The sequence below is a fragment of the Paramormyrops kingsleyae genome, chromosome 4 (genome assembly GCF_048594095.1).
Source record: "Paramormyrops kingsleyae isolate MSU_618 chromosome 4, PKINGS_0.4, whole genome shotgun sequence".
In the NCBI taxonomy this organism is placed as follows: domain Eukaryota; kingdom Metazoa; phylum Chordata; class Actinopteri; order Osteoglossiformes; family Mormyridae; genus Paramormyrops; species Paramormyrops kingsleyae.
This window is the reverse complement of record NC_132800.1, coordinates 36,791,434-36,805,697: the sequence shown is the minus strand read 5'-3', so window position 1 is coordinate 36,805,697 and position 14,264 is coordinate 36,791,434. Positions and strand designations below refer to the sequence as shown.

General features: G+C 44.5%; 1 protein-coding gene across 1 annotated transcript in view; it reads right to left on the bottom strand.

Moving 5' to 3' along the window:
• Positions 1-933: 933 nt before the first annotated feature.
• The window catches only part of LOC111846192 (cadherin-12-like), a 33,706-nt gene continuing 20,375 nt past the window's right edge, over positions 934-14,264 (bottom strand). The window contains exons 4-12 of the mRNA XM_072711253.1: positions 13,799-13,918; positions 12,414-12,581; positions 12,010-12,197; positions 9,551-9,804; positions 7,513-7,649; positions 4,719-4,840; positions 3,756-3,873; positions 2,982-3,233; positions 934-2,598 (exon numbers count right to left, since the gene is read on the bottom strand). Of these exons, the coding sequence (XP_072567354.1) occupies positions 2,111-2,598; positions 2,982-3,233; positions 3,756-3,873; positions 4,719-4,840; positions 7,513-7,649; positions 9,551-9,804; positions 12,010-12,197; positions 12,414-12,581; positions 13,799-13,918 (1,847 nt within the window). The 3' untranslated portion in view covers positions 934-2,110. The remainder of the gene's footprint in view (positions 2,599-2,981; positions 3,234-3,755; positions 3,874-4,718; positions 4,841-7,512; positions 7,650-9,550; positions 9,805-12,009; positions 12,198-12,413; positions 12,582-13,798; positions 13,919-14,264) is intronic.

The window sequence follows — 14,264 nt, the reverse complement described above, 5'->3', positions numbered from 1 at the left end:
ACAAGCATAATAATGTGCAAATGTTTCCAGAGACTGATTAATGGGTTCGTCAGAGTTTCTGCACAATCAGCCGGCGTATTTTTACTTTATTTTTTTCCCCTCCGAGGGCCGTAGTACTTAATCACGGCCCAGTGTCAAATTCGAGATAGCAATATGCTAAAAGCGCCCCTCTACACAATCAGCAGGGCAGGTATTAAATAAAAAGCAGCCCCGCATTTTCATCTGATGAAAAAGACAAGGTGGCTATCACTAAGAGGGATGAAATGTTTAAAAAGAGGGGGAAAAAAATCAGACATCAGCATAAACAGACCTGATGTGTTTATGGCAGATGGCGCAGGTGCGGGCAGCAGGGGGGGGGGGGGGTGCCGATAACTCTCAGGTTATACATGTCGTCCTGAGGTCCCTCAAAGCCTTGGAAGAAAGCTGGGTGTCACCATCATCGTGTTAGGCACACATGAAGGGATGGGCAAGGCTCCTGCCATCCTACATGCTGGCAAACACCTCAGACACATTCTTGCCAGTTTGTTCCAAGAAAACATACTGTTTTAAAATCCTTGATTGTCTGTCTATCTGTCTGTCTGTCTGTCTGTCTTCATTGACTCTCTTTTATTTTCCAAAAGGGTACCTTTGGCGAGATACATATGTAAAAGCTGCCTTGGAAATATGACAAGCAAGTGGGCGGGGCTTGCGGGTGTATACAAGAGGGCGGGGCTTGCTGGTGTATACAAGAGGGCGGGGCTTGCGGGTGTATACAAGAGGGCGGGGCTTGCGGGTGTATACAAGAGGGCGCAGCTTGTGGGTGTATACAAAAGGGTGGGGCTTGTGGGTGTATACAAGAGGGCGGGGCTTGCGGGTCTATACAAGAGGACGGGGCTTGCTGGTGTATACAAGAGGGCGGGGCTTGCGGGTGTTAACAAGAGGGCTGATGTTGTTGCCAAGGTCCTGAGTCGCTTCAGCAAGTGAATAATCATTTTTCAAGAAGGGCGTAGCTATGAGTCCTGTTTACTGTCAATGTTTAATGTACCTCAGTCACGCTACATCACGGCAAACTAAACTACACATGACAGTCATGGATACGTCTCCCTGCATTCCGAACAGCCGGAGGTTGGCTAACAGCAAAACCCAAGAGAACGACGCTAACACTGGCGATTTCTGCTCAGTTACGCTTCTCGCAGCTGGTAAAATGAATGAAATCACAAAACAATAAAATATACAGTGATCCAAATGAGTCGCAGAAAGCAAAGAATGTGATTTTAATGGTATATCTAGCAAAGCCTGGACTGTGAGGAATTCATTTGTGGTTTACGACGTTTTAAAGTGCGCTGTTGGTTCCCATGGTGTGTGTATCTCCACCAGGCCGGTATGTCAAGCTGACAAAATTGTCATTACAACCATATGAAAAACTGGAAACTGAGGGGTTTCAAAAAACAAATATGTGCGCATACTGAAATCATCAATACTGTGACAGACATTGATAATTAGTCCAAGAAATATTGTTTTCAGAGAATAGAAGATTGAACATATTAATCAGATACGTACATAAAAAATATATTTGGCAAAACAGTACAGTATGTGATATATTTAAAGGATGAGGGTGATTCCAAACGAAAATTAGGTCTTTTGCCAAGGAATTTAGCTAAAATATTTTTACCCTTTTTAAAGAAGACATTTTTGAGGCACTTCAAATTATGTCGCAAGTTCTCAAAATTCTGGTGCAATCATTTCTTTCACTCATGTCAAAAACATAACAATTAAAATAAATTATGCAGGTATAAATGCATAATTTGCTTTTCCCCCAGCTTTTTAGTCTACCTTTTATCCTTTTTTTTTCCTACCCCAGCCCTCGATATTTCTGAGATCTCATTTTGGCAAAGAAAATTATATGAAATTGGATAAAAATAAAGAACGAACATGAAACCTCTATCCCATCCACGGTGACCTCAGCCTTGTGCCCTGTGCTGCCTGGAATTGGCTCCAGCACCCCCCCCACCACCGACCCTGAGCAGGGTAAGCGGTTAGATGACAGGTGGATGATGGGTATGTGGAGGGACGGACATAAAACCCATTAAAATTAAATGAAGAATAACAGCAAGCCGGCTTGGCATTCTTGTCAGGGTCCCTGTTCCTCCTCTGTGTCCCGGTGACTCTCAGGTTTGCTGATTATCGCTACCAAGCTGGTGAATGAAGGCCCCAGGTCGTCAAGGTAACCGTGGTCCTCCTCTACCTCCGCCGTCAAGGATTCGATGGGACTCAGGGACCCCGCCAATGAGCCGTCGCCCTCATAGCCGTAGGTGGCCAACGAGTCGTATGGAGGGGGGGCGCTCTCACTGGGACGTTCGACCAGCCTCTGGTGGATGTAATCCCGCACATCCGGGACGTCCTGTTTGGGGGGCGCCCAGGCACGCCCGCTGGAGTGTAGCTGGGCCTCTGCCGCGTCGGGCTTCCTCAGGGCACCTATGTCGAAGGCACGTGTGTCCTCCTCCCCGCCCCCTTCGTCGTCATAGCGAATGACGTTCTCGCGGATGTCCCCGTCTCCCGGCACTGCCGACACCGCGCTCTTCCGTCGCCGCCTGAGAGCGACATACAGCAGCACAGTCACTGCGAGGGAGGAACACCAGACAAGCCCGGGTTTGTACTCGCGTGTGCCAGCAGGGGGCATGAGCATCCAACACAGCTAAAAACATGACACCTCCAATGTCGCCTCCATGTGGAAAGATGACGTCACAACAGGACACTTCCTTAACGAGTGGAGATGGGAACATAGTAACAGAACGTCCTTCATGGAAGAATCTCCGAATGCTAAGAATACTGTGTCAAAATGCTAATATTAAGACCAAACAGGAAGCAAAAACGATACATTCTCTGCATTCTCCCAATGTTATTTTTATATCCCTTTTTCATCCAGGCTATTCATTTTTGTGACTCTACCACCACCTAGTGGCAGAGGTTTGTCACTGCAGAGGAGCATTTTCTTTTCTCACCCAGGAGGACGGCTGCTCCCAGAAGGACGGCGAGGAGTGCGCCTGTGCTTACACCCGCAGGGAAGAACACGGCCTCAGCGCTGCAGGATATGAGGCTCCCGTCGCGGCCGCAGGAGCAGACGCGCACAGTCAGGGTACCAGTGCTGCTCAGGCGGGGGTAGCCCCTATCGGCCACCACCACGGGCACCAGGTAGCGGTCCAAAGCTCGGCGTCTGAAGCCGCTCCGCTGCGTCAGGATGCCTGCAGTGTTGTCTGCCGACCAGCAGGTGGTGAACATGTTCAAAAAAAGGACCATGAAACCCATTAGATGCTGCAGATAATGGAAAGATGGCAGAAGGTGGTGTAATGGTTAGGAAGCTGGACAAATGTGATTCACCACCTCATCAGCCAACCCTAACCCTAATCCTAACCCTAACCCCAACCCTAATCCTAACCTGCAGGCTTCACTGCAGTCAACTGCAGATAATGAAATAACTCCGTCTCAGAAACACGATCTCACTTAAGCACAGGTACATAACTTACAGCAAATATTTAGGGGTGTGGTTTTCCAAGTGTTTGCCGAAAATTGTTGCTTTTCTTTTAGTTAGGATCGTAGCATTAATTTAGTCTTTAATTTAGTACACAGCAGTGGTACAGTGCAGTGTTTAAAATCTGTACTCCATACCAAACCTAGTGGAGCGCAGCATCCCTACTATACTTCTGCTGTTATTTTGGATAAAGATTGCAATCCAGCTTTAAGCCCTAAACATACTAAATGTATACTTAAGTCCTTACTTGCAAAGTCCCAGACAGTAAAATTTTCATTTTTAATGTCCCCTGGCAGTGATCTGAAGGTGAACCTTTGTCCTGTGGGTGACAGGTCCTTGTCCTGAGCAGAGATGGTGCCAATGACCTAAAAAGGAACAGCAGGGACAGGCAGAGTCAGAGATGTGCGTGTGCTACTTCTCTTGCCGGTTTGAGGCCCATGACACTGATTAATCACCAAAGCGAACCTCCAGAGTGCCGTTCCTCCCGGCAAAACCCAACCGCCTGGTAGTCACAGGGAGGCGCGATGACAACCGCGACCTGAATGCAGAGCGTCTGCCGACAGCCGTTGAATATGCAGCGGGATATGAGATGACAATGGCGCCTGGGAGACTTTGCACTTTGAGAATTACCCCTCAAATAATAATATGGTCTGAGAATGCTTCAATTACCCTGGAGAATATACAGTATATGCAAACATGCCATATATCTCCTCTGCGGCATCCGTAGCGTGAATGAGTGTTTCAATCGTTTCAGACTAAATGAAAGTCAAAAAGACAACATGCGGGCCAAATACATTTGGTTAGAATAACAGCTTTTAGTGAAAATGGAGGATTTTGATGTCTGAATACTATAGATCAGTTTACAAATACATGGAGAGCAGGCATATTCTGATGTTATCACTCTCTGTGACGATGCCTCAGGGCAAAGAGTGTATTATCACTCTGTGTGCTGCATCGGATGGGGTTAGGAGTTCAAATTCCTCCAAGATCAATCAGGGAACAAACTTCACCCCCCAACCCCCCTACCCCAGAATAACTAAAAACGTCCCCTGAAAGCAGGTGGCAACCACTTTTCCCTCTTCTAAGCACGTCCTCTGAGTTCATGGTAATAGCGTTTTCATTCTTTTCACATAATTTCATATCCTTTTGGCTTTATTAGGACTTAACCTTTTAAGCATGATTTATTACTTGCATTTGTGCAGAAACAGACCTGCCCGGATTTGGAGTTTTCACAAACAAAAGTCTTGTAGGGTGTGATGAGTTCGGGAGCAAACTCATTAACATCCAGCACGTGGATGGTGACCGTGGCTTGCATGGAAAGGTCCGGATTCCCTGCAGGATGAATACAAACATCGTCAGACATCATTGTGCACATCGAGCCGTTTGAGGGAAGACAAAGGCTGAAATGAAACGTCCCTTAAAGAACTGAAAGTAAATCAACAAATTAATGAATAGCCAGAATATTTTAAACTCTGGCAGCGGTTCCTATATTCTTCTAAAGGACCATTTTTTATCTGACTGGTTTGACTGGAAAAGATTAAAATCTATCTCCCGAGGTGTCGTGTCCTTCCTCCACGCCTGCCTGACCCTCCTCTCTCCTCCCTCATGTGGTCCTGATGCTTGTTGCCCTTTGTTAGTCTTTATATTTAAGAACCTGTTTGTCTCGTCGTCGCTAGTTCGGTAACTGATGTCAAGCCCTTGTGTTGCCTGCGCCCTCCCTTGCTTCACTCCTCCCATGTCTGATCCCATGCCATCTTGGTAATTTCCAGTCATTGTTTTTTTTATTTCAATAAACGTCCCTTTTTGTTTCGCCTAAATGCCTGCCTGTGAGTGTTTCATCTCTCGTTACATGACAAGAGGCACCAGGTGCATCCAGGTAGAAGGGATAATACCTCCTCTTCTTTGAGATTAAATTATGAAACAAATAACTTTGAAAGAAGTCTTTAATATATTATTTAAATTTTAATTACATTATAAAACACATTTTCTCACATTTGGAAAAAAAAATACTATTGTAATATTGTAAAATGAGAGGCCAACAATCACCGTGAAAGGAGTGAAGGTGTCAGATTCAGCCATATGAAGAACTTTGCATAACACTGACTATTGGGGAGTGGTAACGAAGTTACATAAAACTTTTTTTTCTGGGAGTAGGGAGTAGTGATGGCCAAAACGACGCTTCATGAACCAATTGCTATATTTTCTGACCCCACTAGATGGTGCTCCTGGTCTACTTTGGGGCATGCTTTGAACACCATAGTCGGGAGTAGTGAGCCACAGCCAACATGCGGCTGGGCACAGCACAGCACAAATACAACAGATTATGGTATGTGGAGGGGCACTGAAAGCACCATGTAATGGTGCTTTCAGTTTATGAAAAGTTTCACCAGTTTATGAAAAGCAAATGTAAGTGAATTAAACATTGCTGTGTTTTTATATGATCATTTGGAAAATATTTTTAGAATCTAAGAGTTTGACTTGTGCAATGTGTGGATGTACAAAAAGTTAGATTCGTTCACAAATCGGACATCACCATTGTTCACCTGGATGGCTGTTTTTGAGTGCAAGTAGTGTTTCCCGCTAAGACCATATCGCTTTGTAGGTCGTGTAGTATGGTAAGCCAAATTGTCTTTTATAAGGCCTAGTCCTAATACCTTGATTTCTACTAGTAAAAATAACATTCTAACTAATAAAAAATCCATTTTTACTGGTTAGACTATGAATTACAGATATTTAGAGTTCAATTTACGAATCATGATTTTTATAAGCAAGAATAGTATTGTTACTAGTAAAAATTCATTTGAAAGATGTCTATAACTCTTTTAAAAATTTGAGGTCCACTTATCCATAATTCAGTTCTTGCTAGTAGAAATGTCAGTGCAGATATCTGTATTTACATTTTTACTAGTAGAAATTTTCATTCAAGATATGTGTTATTGCAGATGGCTAAAACATAACTGCAGATATATGTAATTCCATTTTTACTAGTAAAAACAGAGTAATTAATATGTCGATCTGGATTGTTGGCTAGTCAAAATCAAGATGTACATATCTACAGTATAACTTCTTACTAGTAAAAATGGAATTTGGGATATGAGAAATTCAATGAAAATTAGTGACAATATATGACTAGTAAAAATTTATTATACGTATCTGTAACACAATTATTTTTAGTAGAAACACAATCCCTAGTAGTTAAAATAATAATTATTACTAGTAAAACAATTGCAGATGTCAAGGATTCAAATTCTTACCAGTAAAACAGAATTTTTTATGTTAGAATTTTTTTTTTTTACTAGTAAAAATCAAGTTATTATGACTTTTCTCTCCAAATGAAAATCGTGGAAATACAAATGTGACTCTGTGTTGTATTGGACTTGGGAACTAATATACCAGTCGCGTTGAAATACAGATTCGTGGTGTGACATGCATTGTGGCAGGACCGACTGTATTCTCAAAGCACAAATAAATACAAGCCACTGTCTTGCATACAATCACAGCTACTTTTCAATATACAATTAATCCCCTAAAATTGTTAGAGATGTCAAGTGATTGTCAGACACATAGAAAGGTTACAGCTTCTCATTTGTTGAAAAGAAGAAACCCTGATCCCCGCAGGTTCTCCATCCTACCGGGTCTCTGATGAGCCACACCTGGTCTCAGCCATATAGTAACTCATCCGGTAGGATAGAAAACCTGCTGGATACCGGCGCTCCAGGATCAGGGTTGCCTACCCCCAGGTATATATCCTGTCAGATGTTAGAACATTGGCAAAGATATACTTCTCCACTAGATGGTGCTACAACACGACAAGAAAGCTGTGTGTAGGACAGTGTTTCTCCATTCGGTCCTAAAAAAACCCCCAGTCCCAGTTTTTCCCAGAAGACGAGGTTGAGAAACATTGGTGTAAAACTAGTTAATTGGTTAGAAAGGATTAGTTGTAGAAGCTACAGCTACAGATAAGGAATTGTGAGGTTAGATAGCACATGTGCTTTCATACTTACTAACTTTAGTTGCCACTATGGAGATATTGTACTCTGTGGTCTGCTCTCTGTCCAAGGCTTTCGTGGTGGAAATAGTTCCCTTCACTGGGTCTATTTCAAAAGAGCAGTTTGTGTCCTCCATACAGTCCATGGAATATCTGAAAACAGATCCAGAATGCGTTATAGGCATGCAAGTATCAACCAGGACACTGCCGAGTTTTTCACTGGTGTCAGAGATGGGAGAGAAATCAAGCCATCTCTTCCACAGTTTAAAATGGCCTCTACTATTTGATTCAGTAACAACTCAACGTGGATCTCAATATTTTTTTTATTTCTTGTGACTCCATGCACTGTTTGCCACCTCTCAAACCACACATTTGTGTAGAACAGCAAAGGTTGGGGCCCCCCTGCTGGCCACAAGCAGTCACTATACTAGGGTGGGCAGGGGGACCCAAAGTAACTTTTCGATTGGTGCCCCAGAAACAGAAAAACGGCCTCTGAAGCCACTCTCATCAATAATAAATTGACATTACGCACAAGCTATCCTTTACATTACTCGTGTGAAAGGTCAACTTAAAAAACGGACTAATTAAGCAAAATAAATAGACAAGTTGAATAAATTGACCTATTAATAAAAATTCCTGTCGTATGACTGATGGTTGAAGCGTTAATTAAGAGAATACAGGAACCACGAGTCTGACATTTAACTGCGGTTAAGGAGTGTTTCTGAGTTGTGTGGTGAAATGAGTGTCATACTCTTATAGGTAGAGTGTTTGGCTATCGACTTATGCATTTAGAATTGTGATCAGTGGTCATTGTTGACACGCCACAGCACAAAACAACAAAATGTATCCTCTGCATGTAACCCATATGTGATGTCGGGACACAGCAGGGGGCAGCTAATTCAGTGCCCGCGGAGCAGTGCTTGGGGGCAGTACCTTGCTGGTCAGGGATTCGAACCTACAATCTTTCACAACTGCAAGCGCACTTCCCTAACCATTAAGCCACCACTGCCCACACATTCATACCTGTGTGGGAATAGAGGTGGACATCTCTCATCAGGTGCAGGACTGCATTTCAGGTTACCCAGTATGACTGACACTTGGATAATTACAATACCCACAGCAAAGCACCGGACTTTGATGTTTCGCCGACCGTCTCTCTTCAAATTGCTCAGTCTCTGATTTAATTTATATTCAATATGAACAAAAGCAGGCAGTTTCCCAGAAAATAATGAGACTCTGTTTCTTTTACAGCGCGACTTTAAATCACCCATGTCGCTGACAAGCCTGAATTAATAGGAATGTTTTATGAAAGTTTAAGTAACATAAAAAGTGGTGGGTGCGTTAAAGTTTTTCTTTCTGAATACTAATGTCGGAGTCGTCGTATGCATGTTCTGCAAGCTGCACTTTATTCCTTACACCTCTGCACAGTCTCTGCGGTGCAAAAGAACGATAGCTACTGCAACAAGTGTAAAGTTTAAGGTGTGAATCCTGTGTGACAAAATGACAGCTGCCGCTTTCTCCGCTTTTCTCCAGACGGCATTCATGTTGTTTACGATCATTGTCTTTCCCGTGTCGCGCTTTTCCCCAGAGAGGCGTCGTACCAGCCCCGGGACTCTGCGGAAATATATAAAAACCTATATGCCGATGTCTAAGTCACGGCTAAGGAGTTATTTATTTATTTATCAATCAAGCCACATATCATTTTATTTATTTGTTTTAGTTAGTTTGAAAGGTGCAGCCAGTGTGAAATAGCTTGAGTTTATACTGACATTGCGCAAGTGCCGTTCTCAGTTTGTAAATAATCTCAGCTTACCCTTAAAAGTAGGGAAGGGGGGTTTCTGATAGTAAAACAGGCTGAAGGGGACAGGGTGGGGGAGTGGGTATGGTACAATTTGTCGAGCCCCCCCCCCACCCGTGTCTGGAATTTTCTCCCCCCCTTACGGGCAGCCCTGACTATAATCAGTTTTAGACAGTTAATATGAATTGTTAGCTCTATCGATAACCATAGCCCCGCCTTTTAGGCAGTACGTTCCCGGCGATGATGTAACGGTCACCTGATTGGGCTGGCCCCCACGTCCAGGTCCTGAGCACTCACGGCTCCGATAATGATACCCGCGGGGGCGTTTTCATACACGTCCATGTCGTACGCTGGCTTGCCGAACGCCGGCGGCTCGGCCACATCCACCACGCTGATCCGGACGGTGGCGGAGTCCCTGAGCGGGTCCGGGTGCTGGAACCTCCCGTCTGCGCTTGGGTTCGATGCCTCCACTTTGAAGATGTGAACACTTTTCTCTTCAAAGTCCAGCCGCTAAGACATGAAAGCAGGAAGGATATGCAGTCATACTGATACAGCAAAGACTTATGGGAAATCATACACAAGGATTCCTTTCCATCCTTCATGCCATGAAGTGTTGCACAGTAGTCGGGTCCTTGACATATATTTGTTATTTGCATCAGTCTTTATATTAACTAGATTTCCAGCTGCATTTGATGTTTGGTGAAACTCATGCATAGCATGAATAAGCAGACCAGGTAATGTAAACTTATTATAAGTGAATGAAATTCTCTCTGCACTGAGTAAATTGCTTTCTCTGGTGTGGAACTTGTTTCATCAGCATTACAAAGACAAGCAAACTTGTCTGTAGCTCAACATGTCAAAAGAAGCACAGCTTGGGGGAAACAGTAGGATTGCCTTCGGAATTTGGGAATATTTTTAAATAGGTATTGTTCCCTCAGCACTAGAGGCCCATTTTGGGGTTTGGTCAGAGGCGAGTTGCCCAGAGTTGCCTTTATGTATCACATGGGCCATTTCAAGCCCACCCCGAGCCCCTTATGATCCCATGGGGCCACCTCATGATCACCTCATTATCATGACATGAGCATAACATGAGCACCTCATGATCACCACATGATCACTTCATGAGCACCTCATTATCACCACATGATCACCTCATGAACACCTCATGACGTTTTAAAACATTCTGCACTCAAAGCATGGTGAAGAACAGTGTTCACCACACAGATAAATCCTCCAAGGGTGCCTTAGATGGACAACAGCAAAATCCTGAAGCCCCGAGGTATGCCAAGATCTCATTCCAAGCTCTGGCTTTGCGACAGATCTGCAGAACGAAACGGAGGCTGAGGGGCACTGTGACGATTTAAGCAGGCCGGGATCCCGAAATGACTCACTTCAGGAAGCCCCCCCATGAGGGTCATAACTGGAAGCCTTGTCAGATTCAGGCTCAGGAGCTCCCCGACAGAGGGTCTCCTGGCTGCGCAGGAGAGGGGCTGAGCTGTTTATCTATCTGCAGCACCCTCCCATTTGCTCTCGGCTCCACGGCGCCACCTGCCAGGCCTCCGTCCCACTCGCCCCCAACTGCTAGCTGCTTTGTTCCTCTTTGAGGCATCTGTCAGCGATTCGCTGGGCTGAGGTCCGGTAGACAAGCCCAATCTCTGCAGTTCACAGACGTTTTGGTGGATTTGTCTCCAACTGATGCAGAGCATTGTACTTGTGAAGGTCTGCATATTATCATTCTAATCATCTATCCATCCATTCATTCAACCAGTCATCCATCTATCCATCCATATGTGTATTTTTATTAGTAGTTTATCCAGCTGAGATTGCAGTAATTCGAATGATATCCTGGGAAGCAGAGAGCAGAAGGTTGGACTGACCACCAGCGTATTGTGCCTTTTATTACCTCACAATGCATTGTGCCTTTTATTACCTCACAATGCATTGTGCCTAACACAGTGTTAAAAAAACTCTGCCAAGTCAGTAGAGCACATTGATAATGGCTGGTCATAGAATTTTGTTTTTGATGTATGATTGAAGCCTACAGTTCAGGCCCAAAATTCACCTCGTTATCAATTTTCAGGCAGGCAAGCAGGGGTCCTTTTAAAGTAAAAAAAAAAATAAACAAAAACCATTTGTTTAGATATAAAACAGAGATTTTTGATAATGGCTAAAAGTGGGGAAAATGAACTGCTAATCTGACACGGTCACAGTCTGGCTGATTCCAGACAGCCTGAAAATTGCATGCATTCTTAGTTTTATTCTGCTTTTTTTGTCAGATAAACGCTTGGAAAAGAAAAATAGTGAACATTTGCTGAAGGAATGAGACACAAACATGCACACACGCACACGCACAAATTTTAATGGCCTTTTTTTATCACATAAATAGTTATTACATCTCAATGGGCAGGTTTCTGGACAAGAAAGACTAGCAACAACAGACTTGATGCTTCTTTCAAGGACTGCTGTACAATAATTGTCCCAACCCACGCGAGAAACACACCAGACTCCATAATTGTTCAATTAAATTGGATTCTGTTTTACTTGTTCACTACTCTGTCTGAGATTATTTATCATCTATTACAATAGATTTTTTATATACTGTATACTGTGTTTATTTATTAAGCTGTAAAGTTCTAGAGGTTTGTTCATTTTTGAGAATCGTTTAGTGTTATTAAGGTATCATAATAAACCTGTGCACCCCAGGACCCAACCAACCTCTCGGAGGGTGATAATCCCCTCTTGGGTTTGCTCATCAGTGGTGATCTCGAACATGCCTCCCCCATCCCCAGGAACGATGGAATACTCCACTTCTGCATTCTTCCCCACATCGAGGTCATTAGCTTTGACTCGTCCCACTGCTGAGCCCGTGGGTGACGATTCCAGGACCCTGAGGTGGAAAATACCTTTCGCAAGGTAAACCGGGAGCAGCAATTTAACAAAGTCGTACACAAACACTGACCGAACGTACAGTAATGAATACTCCATGTTTAAAATAATTGTACAGGTGTTACAAAAAAAAGGAAAGTTTTAATTATGTTAACATATTTTGGTTAGTTCTATTATGTTTCATGTTGTGGACGTCTCACAGGAATGCGTCCGACACTTTTCTCCCAGCGTACTTTTGGAAAACCTGGGCGGGTTGTCGTTGACGTCTGTGAGGCTGATGTTGATGGTGGTGGTCCCGGCCAGACCTCCCAGCTGACCCCCCATGTCCTTGGCCTGGATCAGGACGTAGTAGTTCTCCCTTACCTCCCTGTCCATGTTGGGCAAGGCGGTCCTGATCACCCCTATGGAGGCATCGGCAAGACTAAAGTTTTACTGTAACAGCAGTGTAATACAGGACAGACAGCAGTGCAATACAGGACAAACAGCAGTGCAATACAGGACAAACAGCAGTGTAATACAGGACAGACAGCAGTGCAATACAGGACAAACAGCAGTGTAATACAGGACAGACAGCAGTGCAATACAGGACAGACAGCAGTGCAATACAGGACAAAAAGCAGTGTAATACAGGACAAACAGCTCTGCAATACAGGACAGTCAGCAGTACGATACAGGACAGACAGCAGTGCAATAGAGGACAGACAGCAGTGCAATAGAGGACAGACAGCAGTGCAATACAGGACAGTCAGCAGTACGATACAGGACAGACAGCAGTGCAATAGAGGACAGACAGCAGTGCAATAGAGGACAGACAGCAGTGCAATAGAGGAGAAACAGCAGTGCGATACAGGACAGTCAACTGTGCAATAGAGGCCAGGGAGCAGTGAAATATAAGAAGTGAAATAATAAATATGCAGTAAATAAGTGGTACATTGGGGAAGGATGTGCCGAAAGACACAGAGGTAGTACAGCACTGATAAAGTGCAGAAGTTGAATATTAATATCAACGTGTGATACAATGCAGCAAATAAAATGCACTGTGGCTGATTCCATACAGTATACTGCTGTGCGAAATCCCATTTGTCGAGACCAGAACATCAGCACGATGCTTTTCAGGGTGAGTCCTCATGGGAGCCGTGTGAGTTAAGTACTGCATGCCACCCCCGAAAAAAGTTTCCCCACTGAAAAAAAAGACATTACTGCCAGTGTGCTGGTAATCGCCCTCGCTGTGCTGCTCTCAGATATAACACTTTTACATTAGAAGCGGTCAGCGTTGCCATGGAATCGGGGTAAGGATTTCCCTAAGCTGAACCATTCACCCATTAAGGTTGTCATGTGGAAAATGACTCATTTAAATCTGAAAGCAGAAATGTACATCAGCTTTTCCGAGCGTACAGATGCTTCTCGCTTCTCCGTGCTTCATAACCAAGTTGGTCGGATGGAACTGACACCCTGTAGCTCGCAGACGGAGGATAAACACTTACAGGAAGTAGAATGTTCCTGCCCCGAGCTGGGAGCCCCTTTAAAGTGCGGTTTAAGCTAGAGACAGAGCTGCAAGCGGCAGGAAGCTTCCATAACACCGTTTCTCAGATGTAGTTCATCTCAGTAGGGTACCTACCTGTCTTGGCGTCAACTGAGAAGTAAGGCTGTCCATGCAGGATGCTGTAGACAACCTGGGCGCTGTTCCCGTAAGTGGGATCATCGGCGTCGGTGGCTGTCACCTGGATCACATAGGTACCTAAACAGCACAAAGCACATTGTAATCCTAAACCCAGGGAAGCTATGCCCGCAACAGGGCCAGTGATCCGATTAGGCAGCACAGGGCGGCCGTCCAGGGCGCCATCGTCTCAGGGGGCGCTGACTTAGTGAGCCAGATGGTGCTCTTCACGAGGCTTGCTGGGTAGGCTGGAAATGAAGCTAGTCTCGGGGGTGGGGTGGGGGGTGAAGCTTTCGTAGGACTTCACATAGGGTTGAACCGGCACTGCCCTTAATCAGCGCAGTGTGCCTTACAGATACGAGCTGCAGACTGACCCTGCACCCAAGTTCCACTCAGTCCCTGTTTTCATCATCTAAGCCTGAACACG